This window comes from Pollachius pollachius (genome assembly GCF_949987615.1).
Source record: "Pollachius pollachius genome assembly, chromosome: 4".
Lineage (NCBI taxonomy): Eukaryota > Metazoa > Chordata > Actinopteri > Gadiformes > Gadidae > Pollachius > Pollachius pollachius.
In genome coordinates, this window is record NC_136937.1 from 13,136,698 (window position 1) to 13,164,021 (window position 27,324).

Sequence of the window (27,324 nt, forward strand, 5' to 3'; positions counted from 1 at the left end):
TTGACTTGTTAAGCAGAGTAAATGTTCTAAAATTGCATGAAAACAAACTAAAATATGAAATACCCCCAGATGTTATGAATTGGATCCAGCATACAGACTGTTGAAATGTTTTTATGTCGCAATCAAAATATTACTTATAAATACAAATACATAAAACATATAAATTCTTAACATGCATGGCACTCAAGGTATGAGTCAATGAACAAATTATTTGCAAAGTTTAAAAAAAAGCGTTCTGAGGATCTGCCCTTATTTAGTTTCTGCCTGGACTGCAGAACCACCTCTATATAAGATGCCACAAGATGAGATGGATAAGACTGCAAGGGATTTCAGGTTGTTACAACTGGTGGTAAGTCAGACTGATGCTTCAGCTTGCTTGTCTTTTCCTGGAGGTTCTTTTCATTTATTAAAATGACTACTTTGTTATTAAGGCTACATACGTCTGATTGTTAATATTTTTTATGCAGATCATTTTTGACCATATTATTTTTAAGAAACCACTGCATTTGAGTTTTATTTTTTAATGTATTTTGAGGATTTCTTTGGATTGATACTTTTTGGGGAATTCATGTTTTGAATGACTTTAGACTGTTTTCAGACAAACTCAGACTGCAGTCTAAGAGAGATACTGTCTGGGAGAAACTATTGCATTATAATTTATTTTTGTGTATTTATTTACTCTACCCAGATACTTTGAATGATACTTATTCAATTTCTTGGAATAGAAACCATTAGTAGAGATTTGTAAGATGGTTTTATGTTAAGTTAGGTTTTTATGCATTATTTACCAACCTCTTATTTACTTTTATATAATTTGATAGATAGATTTGATATTTTTTTAAAATATTTGATAATTTAATTATTGTCATTGGTGGTGTCAGATAGGAAATGTTGATAGAAGAGAGACATTTCTGACAATTAAGAACAGAAGCACATGTGCCTCTGCACTGACACACATGGCCTTGGATTTTAAATTAGATTGTCCATTTTACTCAAGAACAAGTCAGTAAAATGTTAACATTAGACTTACTTTTTTTTGTTAAGGTATCATTTCTTCTGCAGCTGAAGGGAAGGAAACGGTAAGAATAATTCAACATCATCTCATCACCGAAAAAGCTCCAAACCTTCTTGAGGCTATGTGAACTTTTAAATAATGATAAATTAGTTTTATTTCATTGATCATTTATATGTTTTCTTTCATGGAATAAGCCTCCATCATGAGTACGGACGCAGAGATGGCCATTTATGGCGAGGCTGCCATTTACCTCCGGAAGCCAGAGAAGGAGAGGATTGCGGCCCAGAGCGCGCCATTCGATGCAAAGGCTGCTGCTTATGTGACTGATGTTAAGGAATTGTACGTCAAGTGTACCATCACTAAGAGGGACGGTGGCAAAGTCACCGTCACAGTTTTGGCTACAAAAGAGGTAGGCAGAGGTTGATCATGGCAGAAACAAATTAGCTAGTATCAACAAAAAGTGAAAGACTCAATAGTTGCACTGATAAGAAAACTAATAATGAGTTTCCATATTTTAGGAGAGGACAGTCAAGGAGGACGATGTCACACCCATGAACCCTCCCAAGTATGACAAAATTGAGGACATGGCCATGATGACCCATCTTAATGAAGCCTCTGTGTTGTATAACCTCGCAGAGCGTTATTCAGCATGGATGATCTACGTAAGATATTTTGCCTCACTGAAAATATAAGAAACATGAGTGATATGCATCATTAATAGGTACAATTAATGTGAATCTCTGTGACCTCCTTCAGACCTACTCTGGGCTGTTCTGTGCCACTGTAAACCCCTACAAGTGGCTCCCAGTGTACGATCAGTCGGTTGTCAATGCCTACAGAGGCAAGAAGCGTATGGAGGCTCCACCCCACATCTTCTCTGTCTCTGACAACGCCTTCCAGAACATGCTCACTGGTTTGTAAATTCAAAGTTTCAAATCCCTAATTTATCTTGTTTTTATTATTAAATGGCATAATCATGCAAATGTGAATTTATTTTTTACAGACAGAGAAAACCAGTCTGTCCTGATCACGTAAGTTTGATTCTGTTAGTATTATATAAATATAATACAATGAATCATACATTGTAGAACATGTAAAAATGAACATACTTTATTCTTCTTTTCATACCCAGTGGAGAATCCGGTGCTGGAAAGACTGTGAACACCAAGCGTGTCATCCAGTACTTTGCTACCATCTCAGTGGGCGGAGGAGAAAAGAAGAAGGAGGACGCAGGCTCTGGAAAGATAAAAGTATGTTACAATTTTTTTTAAAAAATCAATGAAATGGGGCTGGCCGATATATCGATATTCAAAATATATCGATATTTTTTCAAACGCGATATGGAACGAGACCATATCATCAACATCGATATAATTTAATTTGCATTGAAATAACAGCACATTTGTTCCAAATAACAGCAGTTTCGAACCGTGCCCGCCGCCTGCTATTTCGTAACTCTGCTTATGTCTCTCCCGCTCTGCCTCCGTCGGCACAAGCGGCTCGACCAACGGGTCCATAGTATGGAAATGGTTTGGATATAAGGTGTCTGGCGAATTACAAAATCACGTAATTTGTAGAGAGTGCTTAAAAACTGTGGCAACCAAAGATTTGCAATTCTGTGCATAATATTCCGGAGGCGCACACAGCTTTTGGCCGTGATATTATATATTATAATGTTCTCAAATACGAGGCGGAGGCAGTGTCTAGTCCACGGTTTATTGAACCATCAAACTGTATTCAATTCCGAACGGTAGGTATATTAATGGTAAATCGGCACGCCCTCCCCCCGTCGACAAATATCGATATTTATCTTATATCGATATTCTGCTTGAAGATATCAAGACATGACTTTTGGTCCATATCGCCCAGCCCTACATTGAATCAATACATAATGAAATCACATAAGAACATGAAGAATATAAATATGATTCAATAAAAAGGTATTAACATTTTATGTTTGATTATAGGGGTCATTGGAGGACCAGATTATTGCAGCCAATCCCCTGCTGGAGGCCTATGGTAATGCCAAGACTGTGAGAAATGACAACTCCTCCCGTTTTGTAAGTATGAGGTGAACTCCTCCCTGAAGATACTCCTGAGTTTTTGAGTATTTTTTTGAGGATGTTGAAACAAATTATTTTGCAAACAGGGTAAATTCATCAGAATTCATTTCCACGCAAACGGTAAACTGTCCAGTGCTGACATTGAGACGTGTAAGTATCTAGTTCTACATTTTCATTAATCAACCAAGATTATTAGGGGTATGGGTTTTGATTAATGAGTGGGCTTTATAGATCTGCTGGAGAAGTCAAGAGTGACATTCCAGCTTCCCGATGAGAGAGGCTATCACATCTTCTACCAGATGATGACCAACCACAAACCTGAGATCGTTGGTGAGATTTTATAATAGTTAGTGTGAAGAAGGTACTTAATATTAAGATGAAGAGTTTTCCAGAAATGCCTTCATCTGTTCTAATATGACTTAATATGTAAATATGACTTCTGAACTTCAACTATTTGAACTGCTAGTTTTCTCTCTAGAATAAATGCATTTTGGTCAAGATCATATCTTCCATTGCATAATTTGGAAATGCATTTGGAAATGCAATAAAGTGCAAAGCAAGATAAATATTTTTTATTTTGGTTTTATGTTAGGTAGCAGCATATAGATCAAACATGATATTGACAAAAAACGAGCAGAAAAATGAGATTTGTTTAATCCCTCAGAAATGACCCTCATCACCACCAACCCCTACGACTTCCCCATGTGCAGTCAGGGTCAGATCACTGTGGCCAGCATTGATGACAAAGAGGAGCTGGATGCTACTGATGTCAGTGATTGATTGGAAAAAACTTCATATATTTTCCACATGGCATATATGTTACAAAATGTTTTCTAAATGTTCTTTGTTTTCAACACAGACTGCTATTGATATTTTGGGCTTCACTAATGAGGACAAGGTGGGCATCTTTAAGTTTACTGGTGCTGTGCTTCACCACGGTAACATGAAGTTCAAGCAGAAGCAGCGTGAGGAGCAGGCTGAGCCAGATGGCAATGAAGGTAACCATTAACATGCATTCATCAGTGCACTAGAAGGTATATTGGTGCATATTTGCTTGCATTATATTTGGAGTCATTATTATACAGAATAATAATCCATTCATTTTTCATGTTAACTTTGTAGAAGCCGACAAGATTTCCTATCTACTGGGTCTGAACTCTGCTGATATGCTCAAGGCTCTTTGCTACCCAAGAGTGAAGGTCGGAAATGAGTATGTAACCAAGGGACAGACTGTACCTCAGGTAAGAAAAATACAATGTGTTGACGAAATATGGTAAAATATTCTGTCAACATGAGGCATTTTCTATGTGAGACGAATATTTATGATGATTTTATATGAAAAATTAATTTCAGGTCAATAACTCAGTGAGTGCCCTGGCCAAGTCTATCTATGAGAGGATGTTCTTGTGGATGGTCATCCGTATCAACCAGATGCTGGACACCAAGCAAGCAAGACAATTCTACATTGGTGTGCTGGACATTGCTGGTTTTGAGATTTTTGATGTAAGTTGTTCAATAAGTGGCAGCATTTCTGATAGCGTTTCCTTCATTCTGAGACTTTAGTCATTACCATTAAATTGTTGAAAACTAGTAATAGTCGGTTTACTAAATGTCCACTACTAGTACAACAGCATGGAGCAGCTGTGCATCAACTTCACCAATGAGAAACTGCAACAGTTCTTCAACCACCACATGTTCGTCCTGGAGCAAGAGGAGTACAAGAAGGAGGGTATCATCTGGGAGTTCATTGACTTCGGCATGGACTTGGCTGCCTGCATTGAGCTTATTGAGAAGGTACACCCGAATATTATAACTATATATTATTATTTATGTGTGGCCATGAAGGTACTTTTCATAATTTGTCATTAATCATTTTTCTCTTAAGCCAATGGGCATCTTCTCCATCCTTGAAGAGGAGTGCATGTTCCCCAAGGCCTCAGACGTTACCTTCAAGAACAAGCTGTATGACCAGCATCTTGGCAAGAACAGAGCATTTGAGAAGCCCAAGCCTGCAAAGGGCAAGGCTGAGGCCCACTTCTCCCTGGTGCACTATGCTGGTACTGTGGACTACAACGTCACTGGCTGGCTGGACAAGAACAAGGATCCCCTGAATGACTCTGTTATTCAGCTGTACCAGAAGTCCTCAAACAAACTGCTGCCTGTCCTGTACCCACCTGTAGTTGAAGGTACGGCTAACATTTTGGACCAGTAGATTTTACGTCAGTGATATTATAATAACCATTTATTTCCAGCCATTTAATGTGTTCTTAAAAAATATATATATATGAAATGAACTAATAACCAATAATTAAAAACAGAGACTGGGGGTGCAAAGAAAGGAGGCAAGAAGAAGGGTGGCTCCATGCAGACGGTGTCTTCACAGTTCAGGGTAAGGGTAAACACACAAAGTAATGTAAAAACATACTTCACTTTACTAATTATATGTATGTATAATTCTTAAAAATATTCAATGTAATTTATATTTTGTTTCATGTCTATAGGAGAATTTGGGCAAACTGATGACCAACTTGAGGAGCACCCATCCTCACTTTGTGCGTTGTCTGATTCCCAATGAGTCAAAGACTCCAGGTACAGTGACTACTAGTAAATGTTCATAGTGTCTGAGTCAAGATAATACATTTTAGTGAGGTTTTATGGGCATTGCTATACCAAACTAATATAATTAAAAACATGAATTTCACCAAAATAACAGGACTCATGGAGAACTTCCTGGTAATCCACCAGCTGAGGTGTAATGGTGTACTGGAGGGCATCAGAATCTGCAGAAAGGGCTTCCCCAGCAGAATCCTCTATGCTGACTTCAAGCAGAGGTATCAACTCAATGATTTTTCAAGGACAACTATATAAATGTCTTTAAATATTTGAGTCATTGTTAAAAACATTACAATTGTCTTCTTCAGGTACAAAGTACTGAATGCCAGTGTCATTCCTGACGGTCAGTTTATTGACAACAAGAAGGCTTCTGAGAAACTTCTTGGATCCATTGACGTGCCTCATGATGAATACAAATTTGGACACACCAAGGTATGTTAATTGCTGCAAAAACTAGGTTTATACTTGATTTGACACTGACAAACTTCTCTTGTTACATTAAGGTGTTCTTCAAAGCTGGTCTTCTGGGTACTCTTGAGGAGATGCGAGATGAGAAGCTGGCAGCTCTTGTCGGAATGATTCAGGCTCTCTGCAGAGGTTATGTCATGAGAAAGGAATATGTGAAGATGACAGAGAGGAGGTATGTTTTTAAACATTGTTGTCAAAACTCCAAAGGGTTTTTAGGTATTAAATACAACCCCGATATGATGGTTTATTTTCTTCTATAGAGAAGCCATCTACACTATTCAGTACAACATCCGCTCATTCATGAATGTCAAACACTGGCCATGGATGAAGGTGTACTACAAGATCAAGCCTCTTCTGAAGAGTGCTGAAACCGAGAAGGAGCTTGCCAATATGAAGGATAACTATGAAAAGATGAAGACAGACCTGGCAGCTGCCCTGGCCAAGAAGAAGGAACTGGAGCAGAAGATGGTTTCTCTACTGCAGGAGAAGAATGATCTTGCACTGCAAGTTGCTTCTGTAAGTAAACATTATATAAAATGTGTGTGTGCAAACATTGAGATACATTTGATGTGACATGATGTTCTAAATGTCACACAGGAAGGAGAGAATCTGAATGATGCTGAGGAGAGGTGTGAAGGACTTATCAAAGGTAAGATCCAGCTGGAGGCCAAACTCAAGGAGACGACTGAGAGATTGGAGGATGAGGAGGAAATCAATGCTGAGCTGACTGCCAAGAAGAGGAAACTGGAGGATGAATGCTCTGAGCTCAAGAAGGACATTGATGACCTGGAGCTTACCTTGGCCAAAGTGGAGAAGGAGAAACATGCCACTGAGAACAAGGTTTGTTAAGATTTTACCACAATACTAACATAATCAACATCGTCCATCTGTTATCGATAGAGTTCAAGGGGAGGTTACACTTTACTTATGACAAAGTATGAAACGTGATTTTGTTTTTTCAGGTGAAGAACCTGACAGAGGAGATGGCCTCTCAGGATGAGAGTGTTGCTAAGCTGACAAAGGAGAAGAAAGCCCTCCAAGAGTCACACCAGCAGACTCTTGATGACCTGCAGGCAGAGGAAGACAAAGTCAACACTCTGACCAAGGCCAAGACCAAGCTTGAACAGCAAGTGGATGATGTGAGAAAAGCTCATTGAAACGTTTAATGAGTGTCAGTAATGGAGTTGAGTGAATATTCAATATTACATTAGATTGTTCTTAATTATTTTTCAATTATTGACATCCAGCTTGAAGGTTCTCTGGAGCAAGAGAAGAAGCTCCGTATGGATCTTGAGAGATCCAAGAGGAAGCTTGAGGGTGATCTGAAACTGGCTCAGGAAACTGTCATGGATCTTGAGAATGACAAACAGCAGTCTGATGAGAAAATCAAGAAGTAATTCATTTGTATTTTAAGAATAACGATAGGGTTTAGTGAATGTGACTGTTTTGATATAGTTGACAATTTTTCTTATTAATTATTCACAGGAAGGACTTTGAGACCAGCCAGCTTCTGAGCAAAATTGAGGATGAGCAGTCACTGGGTGCACAGCTTCAGAAAAAGATCAAGGAGCTTCAGGTGGGATATTTAATCGAGTTAATTGTTTTAATAAAAACGTTCTAAAAATATGAACTTGGGTATTGAGCTTAATAATTGTCTATTATTTAGGCCCGTATTGAGGAACTGGAGGAAGAGATCGAGGCTGAGCGTGCTGCTCGTGCCAAGGTAGAGAAGCAGAGAGCTGATCTCTCCAGAGAACTTGAAGAGATCAGTGAGAGGCTTGAGGAGGCTGGTGGAGCCACTTCTGCTCAGATTGAGATGAACAAGAAGCGTGAGGCTGAGTTCCAGAAGCTGCGTCGTGACCTTGAGGAGTCCACCCTGCAGCATGAAGCCACTGCTGCTGCTCTGCGTAAGAAGCAGGCTGACAGTGTAGCAGAGCTGGGAGAGCAGATTGACAACCTCCAGCGTGTCAAGCAGAAGCTTGAGAAGGAGAAGAGCGAGTTCAAGATGGAGATTGATGACCTCTCCAGCAACATGGAAGCTGTTTCGAAGGGCAAGGTAAGTTATTCTTCAATGCCTTTATCCTGTTAAGAAATGATGAAAAAAATAATTGGTTAACAAATAGTATATTAAAATGATTTCAAATTGATAAATTCAGGGAAATCTGGAGAAGATTTGCCGCACCCTTGAGGACCAACTCAGTGAAATCAAGGCAAAGAGTGATGAGAATGCTCGCCAGATCAATGACATCAGTGCCCAGAGAGCAAGACTGCTGACAGAAAACGGTTGATTATTTTTTCATTAAGTCATTTGAATCATTTGAAAGTCTGGGGGGACCATTTTGGGAACATAATTCAACATACTTTTTCTGTCTCACAAATTTTATACTGTAAATATAACTTATTTGATATCTCTCCTCCAACTAGGTGAGTTTGGTCGTCAGCTTGAGGAGAAGGAAGCTCTTGTCTCCCAGCTGACCAGAGGCAAGCAGGCTTATACTCAACAGATTGAGGAGCTGAAGAGGCAAAATGAGGAGGAAGTTAAGGTACGGTAGTATTATTCATAACAATTGCAGGGTACAAAGATAAAATAATATCTCGGATTGACAGGCTCTGTTTCCCCGTTTGTAGGCCAAGAATGCTCTTGCTCATGGTGTGCAATCAGCCCGCCATGACTGTGACCTTCTGAGGGAGCAGTTTGAGGAGGAGCAGGAGGCCAAGGCTGAGCTGCAGCGGGGAATGTCCAAGGCCAACGGTGAGGTGGCTCAGTGGAGGAGCAAGTATGAAACTGATGCTATCCAGCGCACTGAGGAGCTTGAGGAGTCCAAGTGAGTCACACATTTAATACTTTAGCTAAAGTAGACATTATATTTGATGAACGTACACACATTAAACCATGTTTTTTTTAACAGGAAAAAGCTTGCCCAACGCCTCCAGGAGGCTGAGGAACAGATTGAGGCTGTGAACTCAAAGTGTGCCTCTCTGGAGAAGACCAAACAGAGACTCCAGGGTGAGGTGGAGGATCTCATGATTGATGTGGAGAGGGCCAATGGACTGGCTGCAAACCTTGACAAGAAGCAAAGGAACTTTGACAAGGTGAGTTTTAATTAATTTAAATAAATTGTAATATTATCATCCTATGATTCTTCCTCCGGTCCTAAAACCAACACTTACCAACAATAATGTATAGGTTTTGGCTGACTGGAAGCAGAAATATGAGGAGGGCCAGGCAGAGCTTGAAGGAACTCAGAAAGAGGCTCGTTCTCTCAGCACTGAGCTTTTCAAGATGAAGAACTCCTATGAAGAAACTCTGGATCATCTGGAGACCATGAAGCGTGAAAACAAAAACCTCCAACGTGAGTATTTGTCAATGACATTTGTAGTACTAGAATGAAGATACATATCCATGACAGACTTGTTACAAATACAAATCTGCTTGGCAGAGGAGATTTCTGATCTGACTGAACAAATTGGTGAGACCGGAAAGAGCATCCATGAGTTGGAGAAATCCAAGAAGCAGGTGGAGACAGAGAAGACTGAGATCCAGTCAGCCCTTGAGGAAGCTGAGGTTAGGATGATTAAATGAGCAAACAACACTTGAAAAAATACATTCAATTTTCATAAATGTGTCTAATTTAATTTCATACATTAGGGAACTCTGGAGCATGAAGAATCCAAGATTCTGCGTGTCCAGCTGGAGCTGAACCAGATTAAGGGTGAGGTTGACAGGAAGCTGGCTGAAAAGGATGAGGAGATGGAGCAGATCAAGAGGAACAGCCAGAGGGTCATTGACTCCATGCAGACCACTCTTGACTCTGAGGTCAGGAGCAGGAATGATGCCCTGAGAATCAAGAAAAAGATGGAGGGTGATCTGAATGAGATGGAGATCCAGCTGAGTCATGCCAACCGCCAGGCTGCTGAGGCCCAGAAGCAGCTCAGGAATGTTCAGGGACAACTGAAGGTATGACACAAACTAATGTATGGTGCATGTAAAACATAGTTCAAGCTATCCCGTTGGGATTTTTTCTGATATTTGTTTTTTCTTAATATTAGGATGCCCAGTTGCATCTTGATGATGCCATCAGAGCTGCGGAAGACCTGAAGGAGCAGGCTGCCATGGTGGATCGTAGGAACGGTCTAATGGTGGCTGAAATTGAGGAGCTGAGGGCAGCTCTGGAACAGACAGAGAGAGGCCGCAAAGTGGCTGAGCAAGAGCTGGTGGACGCCAGCGAGCGTGTTGGACTGCTGCACTCTCAGGTAAAAAAAAAATTCTTATCCAATTATTTGAATGCAAGAACACACACGTTTAGATTGTAATTGCATTATAATATGTTTCAGAACACAAGCCTGTTGAACTCAAAGAAGAAGCTGGAAAGTGACCTGGTCCAAGTCCAGGGTGAGGTGGACGACACCGTCCAGGAAGCCAGGAATGCTGAAGAGAAGGCCAAGAAGGCCATCACTGATGTAGGTCTACTTTTATTTCTTAATTCATGGAATGACAATCAATGTAACTCTTGATTTAAACATGTTTGACTTTGTAGGCTGCCATGATGGCTGAGGAGCTGAAGAAAGAGCAGGACACTAGTTCTCACCTTGAGAGGATGAAGAAGAACCTGGAGGTCACAGTGAAAGACCTGCAGCACCGCCTGGATGAGGCTGAGAACCTGGCCATGAAGGGTGGCAAGAAGCAGCTCCAGAAACTGGAGTCCAGAGTAAGGCAATAATCAGCCAGCATTTAAAATATTAGTCCAATGTCAGGACAAGGTTTTTTTAATTACATTATCTCTAAAGGTTCGTGATCTGGAGTCAGAGGTTGATAATGAACAGAGACGCGGAGCAGAGGCTGTAAAAGGTGTCCGCAAATATGAGAGGAGAGTCAAGGAACTCACCTACCAGGTATGTCAAACTTACATCTCCAAATATGTTTCTACTGCATTAGCATTTTGATCATTACTAAAGGCCTCACTTTCAAATGTGCATCAGACTGAGGAGGATAAGAAGAATGGTTGTAGACTACAGGATCTTGTTGATAAGCTGCAGCTGAAGGTGAAGGCATACAAGAGGCAGTCTGAAGAAGCGGTAAGTTCAATATTTTAAGGGATACTCAGGTCAACTCTGCTACATAATATTCAAACTGACGAAATATGAATGTTCCTACAGGAGGAGCAGGCCAACTCTTACCTGTCCAAGTGCAGGAAGGTTCAACATGAGCTGGAGGAGGCTGAGGAACGTGCTGACATCGCTGAGACTCAGGTCAACAAGCTGAGGGCCAAGAGCCGTGACTCTGGAAAGGTATTTGGACAGTAAAAGTACAGTGTTGTTCCACAAATATGTGTCCTAACAATTTTCTTATATTCTTTGATATAAATGCCTTTCAAACTAATTCTTGCTTTGTATTTCTCTTAAGGTGAAGGAAAGTGCTGAATAATTCCGTTCCATTTGAAACATTGCACATACAAGTCATACAATATGACACGTTTGGGAATAGAATAATTTAATAAAATATACAGCAACTTTTCATCTTGTCTTTTGTATTTTTTTTTTTGCCCTAACTTTCATTGCTCAATGATTTCTATTGACAATTTCTAAGTTAAACCTAAAAATACTTGGTCAATTCATACACACTATCGGCCATAAGATCAATGGAGTGCAGTATTTTGATTTTTGCATGAAGTTTTAAAGTTACATTGTAGAAATGTATATCAAATGCAATTGTAAAGCACTTGAGTAAAAGTGCTTTTCATCCCCGGTAGTTACCAAAAGATGGTTAGCCCACACACAGCACAGCAACAAATGCATCTTAAAGCGCAAAGAAAGTGAGGGCATGGTCAGGGTAGCATACATACATCCTAACCAGTGTTGGGGGTAAAAATAAGATTATCAAGAACATGTCGACATGTATTAAATTAAGTCTAATTAAATAACGGTTATAACAGTTTCATTATATAATCAACCACATGAATAGCAACTTTTTCAACTCTTTTTTTTCAACTAATATTGTAATTGAGTGCTTACTGCACATGCACCAATCTATATTTCTGTATAAATTTATATATATATATATATATATACTTTAATTTACTATGTATATAAATACAAAGAGCGCTACTTTATGGTAGCGTGACTGTATTATACTACTATATGCACAGCCAGTAGTAACCATGAGGACTATTCATTGATTGCTGTCGCTGGTCTGAAGAACATTAAGGTAGAGAACGGCAAGCAGGGTGAGTGAGCGGTAGTTGGACCCGCCGGCCAGGGCCGGATTATCCACAAGGGCATGTGGGCCCCTGCCAAGGGGCTCCAACCATTGAAAACCAGTGGGGGGGCACCGTTTGAAACAAGCTTTAATTTTTTTTTTCGTAAATTGTTATATTATTCACTTGAAATTGTTGAAAGACCATACATTACTCATTTATAAATATTAATTTCACAAAAATAACAATAATAATAATAAATAAATCAAGATGACCACTATCACTCCCCCTCCCTAATCTGTCAGAATTGAGTTGGTCCACAAGCGCGCACAAATGCGCAAACGCTCAACTTGATAAATTGGACACCGTGATCATGACAAATGTTTGGGACAGTACACTTACCAGGTTCAAGGCCACTACTGAGACTTTGCAAACGCATGACATAACTTTAGATAATACACAACCTCTTTTGGAGTCACTGCGTTCTTAATTGGCATAGCAGAGGGATCAAATGTTACTCTAGCCCTCATGTACTTCACCATATTATACAGTTTATATCTTCCAATATGATACATCTATTCAAATTATGCTGTATTTGTGGGTGCTGAATGCAATAAAGATGATAAAAAAGAGATGATGGGAAAAGTTCCTCTTTCAGCCTGCATTTCAAACACAACATTAAACTGATATGTAGCTAAAGCAAAAGTTGAATCATCATATCCCGACATACTTCATGGATCCATCGTCCCCATGAAGAATAATTTGATGGTGTCAAATCGACAAATGTGTTGTCAATAAATGTTGTGGTTCATTTAAAATACTTTGCTCTCCTGATTAAAATGCTTATTATCGGGCTAAACTAAAGTTCTACATCAATGAATACAGTACAAACATTGACAGGTTTGAAAGCATTTTTCATATATGTTACATTTATTTTAATCAAGTATGAATTATTTTCATACAAGTGATGAAAATATTTTCAATCACATTTATACTCCTGCTCCTTGGTATTCTGCTGTTCAAACACTAACTCATTCCATATGCAGTGTGTTTGACAGCTGCCATAGTGATCTGGTACATGTTGTATCAAAGGTCAGGCTACTGATTTCAATGTACTTGACATACATGCACACTTTATAAGACACACACAAAAACACACACACACACACAACCACACACAAGCACACACATAATTTTGGTTGAAGCTATATGCATCCTTATATATCGCCTTTCATAAATGTATGAGGTTTATTTCTGCATACATAAAATAGGTAATCCGATCACTAGATGGATAGCCAGACAGATAGGTATATATATGCTGTGTGGAGACACAATAACTTTATAAATAATTTGTAAACTGATGTTTATTAGTTTATTCTAAGTAAAAGATTTGTTACATAGCACAATACATGGATGAAATAATAATAAAAAAAACATAGTAGCAATGGAAACACTGGAAGGTGTGCAACCTAAAGGTATAAATACATGCAACACTATACCCTCCAGTATCAGGCCTCTATAAAATCTTAATCCCTGGCATTATGTCATCAACATCTTTAAATTCTAACCATGCCTGGAAAGGAATGCAGGCTCGCAGTTGCAACTGCTATCAAACTTTAATGTGATTTATTTATAGAGTCAACCGATTTTCAGCTTATCAAACATAGTAAATGTTCACAAAATCAGCATGGAAACACATTAGAAAATGTGCATTAAATGTCTCCAAAAATTATAGTATATACCATTTAAATAAATTATAATATTATATATTATTATATAATATTTGAATCGTGGAAAAACATTATAACATATACGTTAACATTATAATGCATTCTATTTTGTATTCTTTGAAAGAGATTATGAATTGTATTCCAGGTAGAAATTCTTAATCTATATATATACTGCTATCATGCATGATATTCAAAGTATGAGCCAATGACAAAATCTAGTGCAAAGCTAAATAAAACAGCCATTTGAAGATCTGCCCTTATATAGTTGGCCTGGACTGCAGGACCACCTATATATAAGAGGCTAGAAGATGAGATGGATAGTCTGCAGGGGAGTTCAGGATATTACAACGGGTGGTAAGTAAGACGGAGGCATCAGCTGCTGTGTAGGGGAGACCATTGCATTAGAGTGGAGAATCTTTCAAGCATGTTTTCATGGAGGTTATTTTCCTGTATTTCAATTACTCTTACCTACCTAATTCTTCTTTATTTATTCTTATTTATTTTTTTACTTGAAATATACTTAATTATATTTTAGTTTAAGAAACCATTAGAATGTACATTTGCATGAAGTTTTTTTCTGTAAGGTTATTATTTTTATGCATTAACTCTTATCTACTTTTATTTAATTTTATTAAGCTTATTTAAGATTTGTATTTGATATTATTATAGTTGTTTTTTGAGATGATAAAATGTCAATGGAAGAGATACATATATTAGGTTATAAAGTATACACAATCAAGTACCGTTTTGTCGGCAAATTTCTACTCAAAATACAGTCAGTAACTTGTGAAAGTTAGACTCTGTGAATTGTACACGTGTTGACTCATTAACATCATGAATAACTTATTTTGAAGGAACACTTTCTTCTACAGTTGAAGGAAAGAAGACGGTAAGAATAATTGAATATCATCTCAACATTATCATCTCAAACTTCTCCAAACATCTTAAAATATTTATATTAATGTGTTTATAATATTATAATATTATATATAATATTATGTATAATATTTTTTTCATGAAATTAGCCTCCATCATGAGTACTGACGCAGAGATGGCTGCTTACGGCAAGGCTGCCATTTACCTCCGGAAGCCAGAAAAGGAGAGGATTGCGGCCCAGAGCGCGCCATTCGATGCGAAGGCTGCTGCATATGTGACTGATTCTAAGGAGCTGTACGTCAAGTGTACCATCACTAAGAGGGACGCTGGCAAAGTCACCGTCACCGTTTTGGCTACAAAGGAGGTAGGCAGAGGTTGATCATGGCAGAGGCTAATCTGTTGGTATCAACAGTACGAAAGGGAAAGTTGCAATAGATGCACTTGTAAGCAAACTAAAAAAGGATTTCCATATTGTAGGAGAGGACAGTCAAGGAGGACGATGTCACACCCATGAACCCTCCCAAGTATGACAAAATTGAGGACATGGCCATGATGACCCATCTCAATGAAGCCTCTGTGTTGTATAACCTTGCAGAGCGTTATGCAGCATGGATGATCTACGTAAGATACTTAATATTCTAAATGAAAAAACATAATATATACAATATATAATAATATATTATATCAATTACTATTAATCTCTCTGTGATTTCCTTCAGACCTACTCTGGGCTGTTCTGTGCCACTGTAAACCCCTACAAGTGGCTCCCAGTGTACGATCAGGAGGTTGTCAATGCCTACAGAGGCAAGAAGCGTATGGAGGCTCCACCCCACATCTTCTCTGTCTCTGACAACGCCTTCCAGAACATGCTCACTGGTTTGTAAATTCAAAGTTTCAAATCCCTAATCATATCTAGTTTTTATAAATTAGAAGCATACTCATGCAATGTTTGATACATTTGTTTTACAGATAGAGAGAACCAGTCTGTCCTGATCACGTAAGTTTGATTCTATCAACATTCTATAAATATATTACGATTCCTACATTGGAAAAATTTCAAAATTAACTTACTTTATTGTTCTTTTCATACCCAGTGGAGAATCCGGTGCTGGAAAGACTGTGAACACAAAGCGTGTCATCCAATACTTTGCTACCATCTCAGTGGGAGGAGAGAAGAAAAAGGATGAAGGCGCTGGAAAGATAAAGGTGTGTTTAAAAATAAACGTTAAATCAATTAATCAATACATGAAGAAATCACATAAGAACATGAAGAATAGAAATATGGTTCAATAAAAAGGTATTCATATTTTATGTTTGATTATAGGGGTCACTTGAGGACCAGATCATTGCAGCCAATCCCCTGCTGGAGGCCTATGGTAATGCCAAGACTGTGAGAAATGACAACTCCTCCCGTTTTGTAAGTATGACGTTAGAATTCCTCCCTGAGGAAGCTCCTTAGATTGAATACTGTTTTGAGGATGTTTAAACTAATTATTTCCAAACAGGGTAAATTCATCAGAATTCATTTTCACGCAACTGGTAAACTGTCCAGTGCTGACATTGAGACGTGTAAGTATCTCATTCTAAATTTGAATTAACTATGATTATTAGTGGATGTGGTAGTTTTGTTTATCGAATGGGCCTTATAGACCTGTTGGAGAAGTCCAGAGTGACATTCCAGCTTCCTGATGAGAGAGGCTATCACATCTTCTACCAGATGATGACCAACCACAAGCCTGAGATCATTGGTGAGGTTGTTTAATAGTGAGGCATACGCATTATATAAAAATGCATTGTTATTAATAATCAAATTTATCTTTTTTTATTTATAATTATTTTTAAATGTATTTAACTTTGTGAAGGAGTGTGCTTTTCATTCTAGAATAAAATGGTTGCTGGTAACGTTTATAGCTCTCATTTGAACATTTGGAACCATGTAAAGCATGCAAGTGTAAAGACAGAATTTCAATCTTTCATTTTGAATTTTTCTGTTAGCTGGTAGAGCGAACAGGAGACGTTGATATAATTTGAGGAGAAATTACATTTCTTTAATCCCTCAGAAATGACTCTCATCACGACCAACCCCTACGACTTCCCCATGTGCAGTCAAGGTCAGATCACTGTGGCCAGCATTGATGACAAAGAGGAGCTGGATGCTACTGATGTCAGTAGTTGTTTTGAACACACATATATTTTCCACGCTATATTTACTTTCTGAATTATGCGTAACATTAGCCTTGTTTTCACACAGACTGCTATTGATATTTTGGGCTTCACTAATGAGGACAAGGTGGGCATCTACAAGTTCACTGGTGCTGTGCTTCACCATGGTAACATGAAGTTCAAGCAGAAGCAGCGTGAGGAGCAGGCTGAGCCTGATGGCAATGAAGGTAACCATTAACATGTATTCATCAGTGCACTAGAAGTTCTATTGGTGCATATTTGCTTGTATTACAATGGAGTAATGATTATACTGAATAAAACACATTTTTCATGTTAACTTTGTAGAGGCCGACAAGATTTCCTATCTACTGGGTCTGAACTCTGCTGATATGCTCAAGGCTCTTTGCTACCCAAGAGTGAAGGTCGGAAATGAGTACGTCACCAAGGGACAGACTGTACCTCAGGTAAGAAAAACACAATGTGTTTACGAAATATGGGACAATTTGTCAAAACATGATGCATTGTCTATTATCACAGTAATATTTTTGATGATTTTTGATTAAAATGTAATTTCAGGTCAACAACTCAGTGAGTGCCCTGGCCAAGTCTATCTATGAGAGGATGTTCTTGTGGATGGTCATCCGTATCAACCAGATGCTGGACACCAAGCAAGCAAGACAATTCTACATTGGTGTGCTGGACATCGCTGGTTTTGAGATTTTTGATGTCAGTTGTTACATATGTGGTCGCATTACTTCGTAGCATTTCCTTCATTCAGACAGAATAGTAGCATTCAATTGTTGACAACTTGTAACAGTCGGTTTATTAAATATCCCCTACTAGTACAACAGCATGGAGCAGCTGTGCATCAACTTCACCAATGAGAAACTGCAACAGTTCTTCAACCACCACATGTTCGTCCTGGAGCAAGAGGAGTACAAGAAGGAGGGAATCATCTGGGAGTTCATTGACTTTGGCATGGACTTGGCGGCCTGCATTGAGCTTATTGAGAAGGTATATCTGAGTAATATAACAATATATCATTATTCTATGTGTAGCTAAAAAGGTACTTTTCAAATTGGTCCTCTTTTTAATTCATCCTTTTTTATCTTAAGCCAATGGGCATCTTCTCCATCCTGGAAGAGGAGTGCATGTTCCCCAAGGCATCAGACACCACTTTCAAGAACAAGCTGTATGACCAGCATCTTGGCAAGACCAAAGCATTTGAGAAGCCCAAGCCTGCAAAGGGCAAGGCTGAGGCCCACTTCGCTATGGTGCATTATGCTGGTACCGTGGACTACAACATCACTGGCTGGCTGGACAAGAACAAGGATCCCCTGAATGACTCTGTTGTGCAGCTGTACCAGAAGTCCTCAAACAAACTACTGCCTGTCCTGTACCCACCTGTAGTTGAAGGTACATATTCATAGAGTATAACCATAGTTTATAAATGTTGATGCATTACATTAAAATACCCATTTATTTTGATGCCATTTATTGCCTCAATTTTATAAACAAAAACGTGATTTTTTTTTTTTACTAATTACCAATAATTTAAAACAGAGACTGGGGGTGCAAAGAAGGGAGGCAAGAAGAAGGGTGGCTCCATGCAGACTGTGTCTTCACAATTCAGGGTAAGGATAAACAAGCAAATTAATGCAAAAATGTATGTAATTTGATACCAAATTTCACATGTATTTTCTGAATTTGTCCTTTATCAGTTCATTTGTACATGTTTCATATTTTATTCTGTGATGTGTCTTTAGGAGAACTTGGGCAAACTCATGACCAACTTGAGGAGCACCCATCCTCACTTTGTGCGTTGCCTGATTCCCAATGAGTCAAAGACTCCAGGTACAGTGAGCACTAACAAATGTGTGTAGTGTCTGGGTTAGGATATGACATGTTAGTCACTGCTACACCAAACTAATTGTATTGACAATGTATTTATCACCCATGTCACAGGACTCATGGAGAACTTCCTGGTTATCCACCAGCTGAGGTGTAATGGTGTACTGGAGGGCATCAGAATCTGCAGAAAGGGCTTCCCCAGCAGAATCCTCTATGCTGACTTCAAGCAGAGGTATTAACTAAATACTTTTTCAAAGACAACTTTACAAATGCCTTTGAAAATTAAAATTAATGTTAAAAACGTTACAATGGTCTTCTTCAGGTACAAAGTACTGAATGCCAGTGTTATTCCTGACGGTCAGTTTATTGACAACAAGAAAGCTTCTGAGAAACTGCTTGGGTCCATTGATGTGCCTCACGATGAGTACAAATTTGGACACACCAAGGTATGTTTATTGATGTCAAAAACGATGTTTATACTTCATTGAAAGTTACTGGCTGACAAATATCTTTCCTTACATTAAGGTTTTCTTTAAAGCTGGTCTTCTGGGTACTCTTGAGGAGATGCGAGATGAGAAGCTTGCAGCTCTAGTCGGAATGATTCAGTCTGCATGCAGAGGCTATGTCATGAGAAAGGAGTATGTGAAGATGACGGAGAGGAGGTATGTTTTTAAACATAATGCTCAAAACTCAAACAGGATTCTGGCACCTGAGTGCAACCCCAATAGGATGGTTTGTTTATTTTTATAGGGAAGCCATCTTCACTATTCAGTACAACATCCGCTCATTCATGAATGTCAAACACTGGCCATGGATGAAGGTGTACTACAAGATCAAGCCTCTTCTGAAGAGTGCTGAAACCGAAAAGGAGCTTGCCAATATGAAGGATAACTATGAAAAGATGAAGACAGATCTGGCAGCTGCCCTGGCCAAGAAGAAGGAACTTGAGCAGAAGATGGTTTCTCTACTGCAGGAGAAGAATGACCTTGCGCTGCAAGTGGCTTCTGTAAGAAAACATCATATTTTGTGTTCACTTGTGCAAACATTGAGATACATGTGATATGACATGTTATACCTATCTAAATATTATACAGGAAGGAGAGAATCTGAATGATGCTGAAGAGAGGTGTGAAGGACTTATCAAAGGTAAGATCCAGCTGGAGGCCAAACTCAAGGAGACGACTGAGAGACTGGAAGATGAAGAGGAAATGAATGCTGAGCTGACTGCCAAGAAGAGAAAACTGGAGGATGAATGCTCTGAGCTCAAGAAGGACATTGATGACCTGGAGCTTACCTTGGCCAAAGTGGAGAAGGAGAAACATGCCACTGAGAACAAGGTTTGTAAAGATGTTAGCACAATACCAACATCATCAACATTGTCCAAACCATAATCAATAGAGTTCAGTTATTTATGAGGAAGTATGAAACGTGATTTTGTTTTGTCCAGGTGAAGAACCTGACTGAGGAGATGGCCTCTCAAGATGAGAGTGTTGCTAAGCTGACAAAGGAGAAGAAAGCCCTCCAAGAGTCACATCAGCAGACTCTTGATGACCTGCAGGCAGAGGAAGACAAAGTCAACACTCTGACTAAGGCTAAGACCAAGCTTGAACAGCAAGTGGATGATGTGAGAAAAGCTCATGGAAACTGTCAATGAATATTAGTAATGGAGTTGAGTGAATATTCAATAATACATTTGATTGTTCTTAATTATTTTCAATTATTGACATCCAGCTTGAAGGTTCTCTGGAGCAAGAGAAGAAGCTCCGTATGGACCTTGAGAGATCCAAGAGAAAGCTTGAGGGTGATCTGAAACTGGCTCAGGAATCCATCATGGATCTTGAGAACGACAAACAGCAGTCTGACGAGAAACTCAAAAAGTAATGTCATCAAGCAAATCATGCTTTGTTTTTAAAGATTCATACGTTCATATGTATATGATTTGTGTGTTATTAATTTGTGTGTTATTGTTTCATTATCAGGAAGGACTTTGAGACTAGTCAGCTTCTAAGCAAGATTGAGGATGAGCAATCCATGGGTGCTCAGCTGCAGAAGAAGATCAAGGAGCTTCAAGTAAGACAATTTATACGACAATCCCACATCACTGTACCATAAATAATGGTATTTTTGTACAAAATATTATGTATTCCTTACTTATTAGGCACGTATTGAAGAGCTGGAGGAAGAGATTGAGGCTGAGCGTGCTGCTCGTGCCAAGGTTGAGAAGCAGAGAGCTGATCTCTCCAGGGAACTTGAAGAGATCAGTGAGAGGCTTGAGGAGGCTGGTGGAGCCACTTCTGCTCAGATTGAGATGAACAAGAAGCGTGAGGCTGAGTTCCAGAAGCTGCGTCGGGACCTTGAGGAGTCCACCCTGCAGCATGAAGCCACTGCTGCTGCTCTGCGTAAGAAGCAGGCTGACAGTGTAGCAGAGCTGGGAGAGCAGATTGACAACCTCCAGCGTGTCAAGCAGAAGCTTGAGAAGGAGAAGAGCGAGTACAAGATGGAGATTGATGACCTCTCCAGCAACATGGAAGCTGTTTCTAAAGCCAAGGTAAGTTATGCTTCAATGCCATCATTATATTAAGAAATAATATATAGAAAATAAGTAGGTAAATATTAATAAATTAAAATGATTTCAAATTGATAAAATCTTTATCATCAGGGAAATCTGGAGAAGATTTGCCGTACCCTTGAGGACCAACTCAGTGAAATCAAGGCAAAGAGTGATGAGAATGCTCGCCAGATCAATGACATCAGTGCCCAGAGAGCAAGACTACTGACAGAAAACGGTTGATAGTTCTTCCATTCAGTCACTTGAAAGACTATTTTGGGAACATAATTGAACATACATTTTATGTTTCACAAATTCTACATTACTTATTTTATATTTCTCCTCCAACTAGGTGAGTTTGGTCGTCAGCTTGAAGAGAAGGAAGCTCTTGTCTCCCAGCTGACCAGAGGCAAGCAGGCCTATACTCAGCAGATTGAGGAGCTGAAGAGGCAAAATGAGGAGGAAGTTAAGGTATGGTAGTATTATTCATAAAAATTTCTGGGTACAAAGATAAAAAAATATCTTGGATTGACATGCTCTGTTTCCCCTTTTGTAGGCCAAGAATGCTCTTGCTCATGGTGTGCAATCAGCCCGCCATGACTGTGACCTTCTGAGGGAGCAGTTTGAGGAGGAGCAGGAGGCCAAGGCTGAGCTGCAGCGTGGAATGTCCAAGGCCAACGGTGAGGTGGCTCAGTGGAGGAGCAAGTATGAAACTGATGCTATCCAGCGCACTGAGGAGCTTGAGGAGTCCAAGTGAGTCATACATTTAATACTTTCGCCAAAGAGCACATTCTATTTGATGAATGAATACAAATTAAGCCATGCTATTCATTAACAGGAAAAAGCTTGCCCAACGCCTTCAGGAGGCTGAGGAACAGATTGAGGCTGTGAACTCAAAGTGTGCCTCTTTGGAGAAGACCAAACAGAGACTCCAGGGTGAGGTGGAGGACCTCATGGTTGATGTGGAGAGGGCCAATGGACTGGCTGCCAACCTAGACAAGAAGCAGAGGAACTTTGACAAGGTTTGTACTTATTGATTTAAATTATAGTTTAATCTTGATTATCCCGATCCCTCTTTAAGTGCTCAACATGCACCACATAATTACCAATTTTCTACAGGTTTTGGCCGACTGGAAGCAGAAATATGAGGAGGGCCAGGCAGAGCTTGAAGGAACGCAGAAAGAGGCTCGTTCTCTCAGCACTGAGCTTTTCAAGATAAAGAACTCCTATGAAGAAACTCTGGATCAGCTGGAGACCCTGAAGCGTGAAAACAAAAATCTCCAACGTGAGTTTATGCTCAGTGATATTTACAGCACTAGTCTGTGAATAAGAAAAACAAACCATACTTAAACACATAAAATTACTCTGCAGAGGAGATTTCCGATTTGACTGAACAAATTGGTGAGACTGGAAAGAGCATCCATGAGCTGGAGAAATCCAAGAAGCAAGTGGAGACTGAGAAGTCTGAGATCCAGACAGCTCTTGAGGAAGCTGAAGTGAATATGACTAAATAAGCCACTATAAATACAAAACATTGTATCGAGTTTTTAATAAATGTGCCTAACACAACTGTGATTTACATTAGGGAACTCTGGAGCATGAAGAGTCCAAGATTCTGCGTGTCCAGCTGGAGCTCAACCAGATTAAGGGTGAGGTTGACAGGAAGCTGGCTGAGAAGGATGAGGAGATGGAGCAGATCAAGAGGAACAGCCAGAGGATCACTGACTCCATGCAGAGCACACTGGACTCTGAGGTCAGAAGCAGGAATGATGCCCTGAGAATCAAGAAGAAGATGGAGGGAGACCTGAATGAGATGGAGATCCAGCTGAGTCATGCCAACCGCCAAGCTGCTGAGGCTCAGAAGCAGCTGAGGAATGTTCAGGGACAACTGAAAGTATGACACAAACTAATGTATGGCACATGTAAAACATAGTTCCAGCTATCCTGCTAGGGATGTTTTCTGATATGTGTTTTCTGTATAATATTAGGATGCCCAACTGCATCTTGATGATGCCACCAGAGCTGCAGAAGACCTGAAGGAGCAGGCTGCCATGGTGGACCGTAGGAACGGTCTCATGGTGGCTGAAATTGAGGAGCTGAGGGCAGCTCTGGAACAGACAGAGAGAGGCCGCAAAGTGGCTGAGCAAGAGCTGGTGGACGCCAGCGAGCGTGTTGGACTGCTGCACTCTCAAGTAAACAAACATTCTAATCCTATCATTTGAATACGAGAACACGTATTTGTTTTGAAAGAAATTGTATGATATGTTTCAGAACACAAGCCTGTTGAACGCAAAGAAGAAGCTTGAGACTGACCTGGTCCAAGTCCAGGGTGAGGTGGACGACACCGTCCAGGAAGCCAGGAATGCTGAAGAGAAGGCCAAGAAGGCCATCACTGATGTAGGTCCACACTCGTTTGTTTATCGATGTTATGACAACTTAATGGAACTCTTAATGAATATTTTACTTGACCTTATAGGCTGCCATGATGGCTGAGGAGCTTAAGAAAGAGCAGGACACTAGCTCTCACCTGGAGAGGATGAAGAAGAACCTGGAGGTCACAGTGAAAGACCTGCAGCATCGCCTGGATGAGGCTGAGAACCTGGCCATGAAGGGTGGCAAAAAGCAGCTCCAGAAACTGGAGTCCAGAGTAAGATGATAATTAGAATACATTTTAAAAAGTATTCGTCCAATGTAAGGACAAGATACATTGATTCACTTTTACAATAAAGGTTCGTGATCTGGAAGCAGAGGTTGATAATGAACAGAGACGTGGAGCAGATGCTGTAAAAGGTGTCCGCAAATATGAGAGAAGAGTCAAGGAACTGACCTACCAGGTATGTCCAACTTAAATCTCCAAATATGTTTCTACTGCATTAGCATTTTGATCATATATAAAGGGCACATGATGTTGATTTTTCACTTTCAAATGTGGATCAGACTGAGGAAGATAAGAAGAATGGTTGCAGACTCCAGGATCTTGTTGATAAGCTGCAGCTGAAGGTGAAGGCATACAAGAGGCAGTCTGAGGAAGCGGTAAGTAGAAATTACTTAACAAAATCAGGTTATTACATCAATCGTATAATTATTGAAACAAAATATGAATGTTTCAACAGGAGGAGCAGGCCAACTCTTACCTGTCCAAGTGCAGGAAGGTTCAACATGAGCTGGAGGAGGCTGAGGAACGTGCTGACATCGCTGAGACTCAGGTCAACAAGCTGAGGGCCAAGAGCCGTGATGGTGGCAAGGTAATTGCATGGCAAATTACAGTTCAGATTTTTGCGCAAACATCTAAGAATCTACAAAAAAAAATTTACTTTAAAAATCACTATACATCTAATTTATACATTTGTTTTGTTTTTCTCTTAGGGAAAGGACAGTGCTGAATAATTCCTTCCAATTAGAAATCATGCAAATTGTACAAGTCATATAATATGACACAATTTTGAATAGCATACAATAAACTATCTATCAACTTTCCACCTTGTAATGTGTAGTTATTTGTTTGGCTTTACTTCCTTTACCTAGTTCTAAAAACAGGGTTTATCCTTACTAGAGCTAAACTCATAGGTCATCGGATGTAGGCCGAAAAGTTTAACATAAAAATGCCTTTAATCAAATAATACAAACTTTCAAGCATATGGATATCAATGTAGTGACGGAAGCAAAGCAATGCAAAGTGCATGACAGTTTAAAGTGTAAACATTGAACTACTTGAGAAATGCACAACTAGTGCAAAAGTTGGTGTGCAGCACTTTAGTTTAAGCACTTTCCATCCCTGGTGGTAACCCCCATTTTCATAGTTCATTGTTTATTTATTTTGGTGTGATTACTAAAAAGCTCACACAACACGATTTCTGCCAGATTTTCCAGGGAAAGATAGGGATTTGAAATCACAGACAAAAAACCCAGCTTGAAGGAATATCATAGCATGCACCCAAGAGTGATGATTGTGTAGTTTAAAAATGCAAAGACGGAATCTAATTAAGAAGCGTCCCATCTCGTGTTTTTGTGATGTAGATTAGAGACCAGTGAAAAGACTGCAAAACTACAAATACCCAGTAAATATACATCTCTATTAAATCAGCTAAACAGTATTTTCTTTCATCATGAATCAGACCACATGGATACAACTTGTGTGTATCAGGGCATGTGCCTAGCAATCATTGGCTGGTCACCTTGGATTCTGGCCTGTTTTAGTGGTCATGGGCACTTACACATGAACCCAGCTGGCCCATGTTCAGGCATGAGGGGGCTGTGCTCTGGGCCAGAGCTGTGGCTCTGGCCCAGAGATAACTTTTGGCTTTTGTCCCAAGAAGAATGTGAAGAGGAGATTAAGCACAAAAACCAATGCAGATTCTTCATACTTTAAAGCGTTAACTTTTTAATTAAATCAACACATTAGCTCTTGGAAACATCTTATTATCATTCAGTGTCATATGAAAAACATAGAAACCCTATGTATTCATTAGTATTATTATAATTATCAGTGGTTTATTTTGTTCCTGACAAATCCGACCATATCTCAAAAACTACATGCTCTAAAGTTATAAAAATTGGTAGGCTTGTAGAACTCGTAGTGACCACAACTTAACCAAAGGCCAACACTCCAACAGATTTGGTGCCGAAGGTGGTAAAAGCCGCAAACTTGTGGGACTATATGAAGATACATTCATAGCAATAAGTCCAAAGACGGCAGACATACATTTTAAAGTGAAACATATACATATCTCCGATGTTTTAACAGGTATCACGTTGCGTCCAAACCACATCAAATTTAGCTACTAAGAGTAGATTCCCTATTATAACCATGCCAAAGTTAAAGTCTATGTCTGAAAATGGATGCATTTGTTTGAAGCTTCCTTTTTGAACCGCGGCCTCTCTCCCAACGCCGGCTGGGCCTTGAAGCGGTACACACATTTAGCAAATGCTAAATGTGTGTACTGATGGGCCTCCGAACCTCGAGGTGGCTCTTGAGGTGGCGGAACGGGCGGAGCGGGAGTTTTGCGACCAACCCAGCCTCCAGCCGTCCACGGAGGATGATTGCCAGGACCAGTGTGGTCCGGCCAAGTACTGCTGCCGCCGCTGTGGTGCCCGGGTGGACGCGGCTGGGGCAGCCCTCTCCCGTGGCACAATGCCAGTGGTACTTAGTATATGCTACACGTGAACCTCCTAAAATGGCACAATTTGATTGGTTGGCTATCTCGGGATATTGGGCAATATCCCATGATTGAGATCTCAAACTCGGGATATTGTTTCGCGCGCGTTACGGCCGTCTCGGGAACCGCCTTCCATTCAAACATAACGCCACTCCGACATTGACGTCTAATTGTCGTAGTGCCGGCACATCCATTGCTTTCAAACTTCCCACCACTCCGACAATTTCTGTTTCCATGGTTGGAGTGGCGGTACTTTGCTTTTTTTCAAACGTCCCCGCCATTCCGACATGAGGTCATTAATATAAATTGCATTACTATTATCATTGTACTTTAAATAATTAATATGATTATTTCTTAGTTGCATGCGCTGTAGTGTCCTACACTGACATCCGTCATTGGTGATTGGGACAGTCCCGATTTTGAGTTGCGTGTCCCGAGTCCCAGCAAAAGCTTGTCGGGACGCTAAAATGTCCTGGTTTCCACCATCCACTATGAAATGTCCCCTTTTGTCCGCGATTACATAGCCAACGTGCTCTTATTGTAGCCCGATCATTAACTAAAAAACACATAGAAAGATTAACGCATCCAGCATGTGATTTCAACAATGTGAGAGGGCATACGCAACAGGGATAATCGCAGTGGAATGC

At 39.8% G+C, this 27,324-nt stretch overlaps 1 protein-coding gene and 1 pseudogene across 2 annotated transcripts; both read left to right on the plus strand.

The window, feature by feature from the left end:
- The first annotated feature begins 1,217 nt into the window (after positions 1 to 1,217).
- Positions 1,218 to 10,001, plus strand: LOC307074730 (myosin-13-like; annotated as a pseudogene). Its single transcript has 32 exons — positions 1,218 to 1,424; positions 1,534 to 1,677; positions 1,772 to 1,932; positions 2,023 to 2,046; positions 2,148 to 2,265; positions 2,983 to 3,075; positions 3,165 to 3,228; positions 3,310 to 3,408; positions 3,743 to 3,846; positions 3,938 to 4,076; positions 4,201 to 4,319; positions 4,432 to 4,581; positions 4,702 to 4,872; positions 4,964 to 5,264; positions 5,397 to 5,467; positions 5,580 to 5,667; positions 5,792 to 5,909; positions 6,000 to 6,123; positions 6,195 to 6,331; positions 6,420 to 6,675; positions 6,757 to 6,999; positions 7,122 to 7,298; positions 7,407 to 7,552; positions 7,645 to 7,735; positions 7,826 to 8,215; positions 8,316 to 8,442; positions 8,584 to 8,702; positions 8,788 to 8,984; positions 9,069 to 9,252; positions 9,347 to 9,512; positions 9,600 to 9,724; positions 9,809 to 10,001. The product of its transcript is annotated as a myosin-13-like (transcript).
- Positions 10,002 to 15,116: 5,115 nt separating this feature from the next.
- Positions 15,117 to 24,908, plus strand: LOC307074729 (myosin heavy chain, fast skeletal muscle-like; the record flags this gene model as incomplete). Its single annotated transcript, XM_079735003.1, has 39 exons — positions 15,117 to 15,323; positions 15,437 to 15,580; positions 15,679 to 15,839; positions 15,933 to 15,956; positions 16,054 to 16,165; positions 16,284 to 16,376; positions 16,465 to 16,528; positions 16,609 to 16,707; positions 17,020 to 17,123; positions 17,211 to 17,349; positions 17,468 to 17,586; positions 17,699 to 17,848; positions 17,966 to 18,136; positions 18,238 to 18,538; positions 18,686 to 18,756; positions 18,889 to 18,976; positions 19,088 to 19,205; positions 19,296 to 19,419; positions 19,499 to 19,635; positions 19,724 to 19,979; positions 20,068 to 20,310; positions 20,421 to 20,597; positions 20,705 to 20,850; positions 20,953 to 21,043; positions 21,132 to 21,521; positions 21,633 to 21,759; positions 21,874 to 21,992; positions 22,078 to 22,274; positions 22,360 to 22,543; positions 22,641 to 22,806; positions 22,893 to 23,017; positions 23,107 to 23,415; positions 23,510 to 23,713; positions 23,793 to 23,918; positions 23,998 to 24,168; positions 24,251 to 24,355; positions 24,459 to 24,554; positions 24,635 to 24,766; positions 24,888 to 24,908. The coding sequence occupies 39 exons, from the start codon at positions 15,117 to 15,119 to the stop codon at positions 24,906 to 24,908; spliced, it is 5,811 nt and encodes a 1,936-aa protein (XP_079591129.1).
- Positions 24,909 to 27,324: the final 2,416 nt, after the last annotated feature.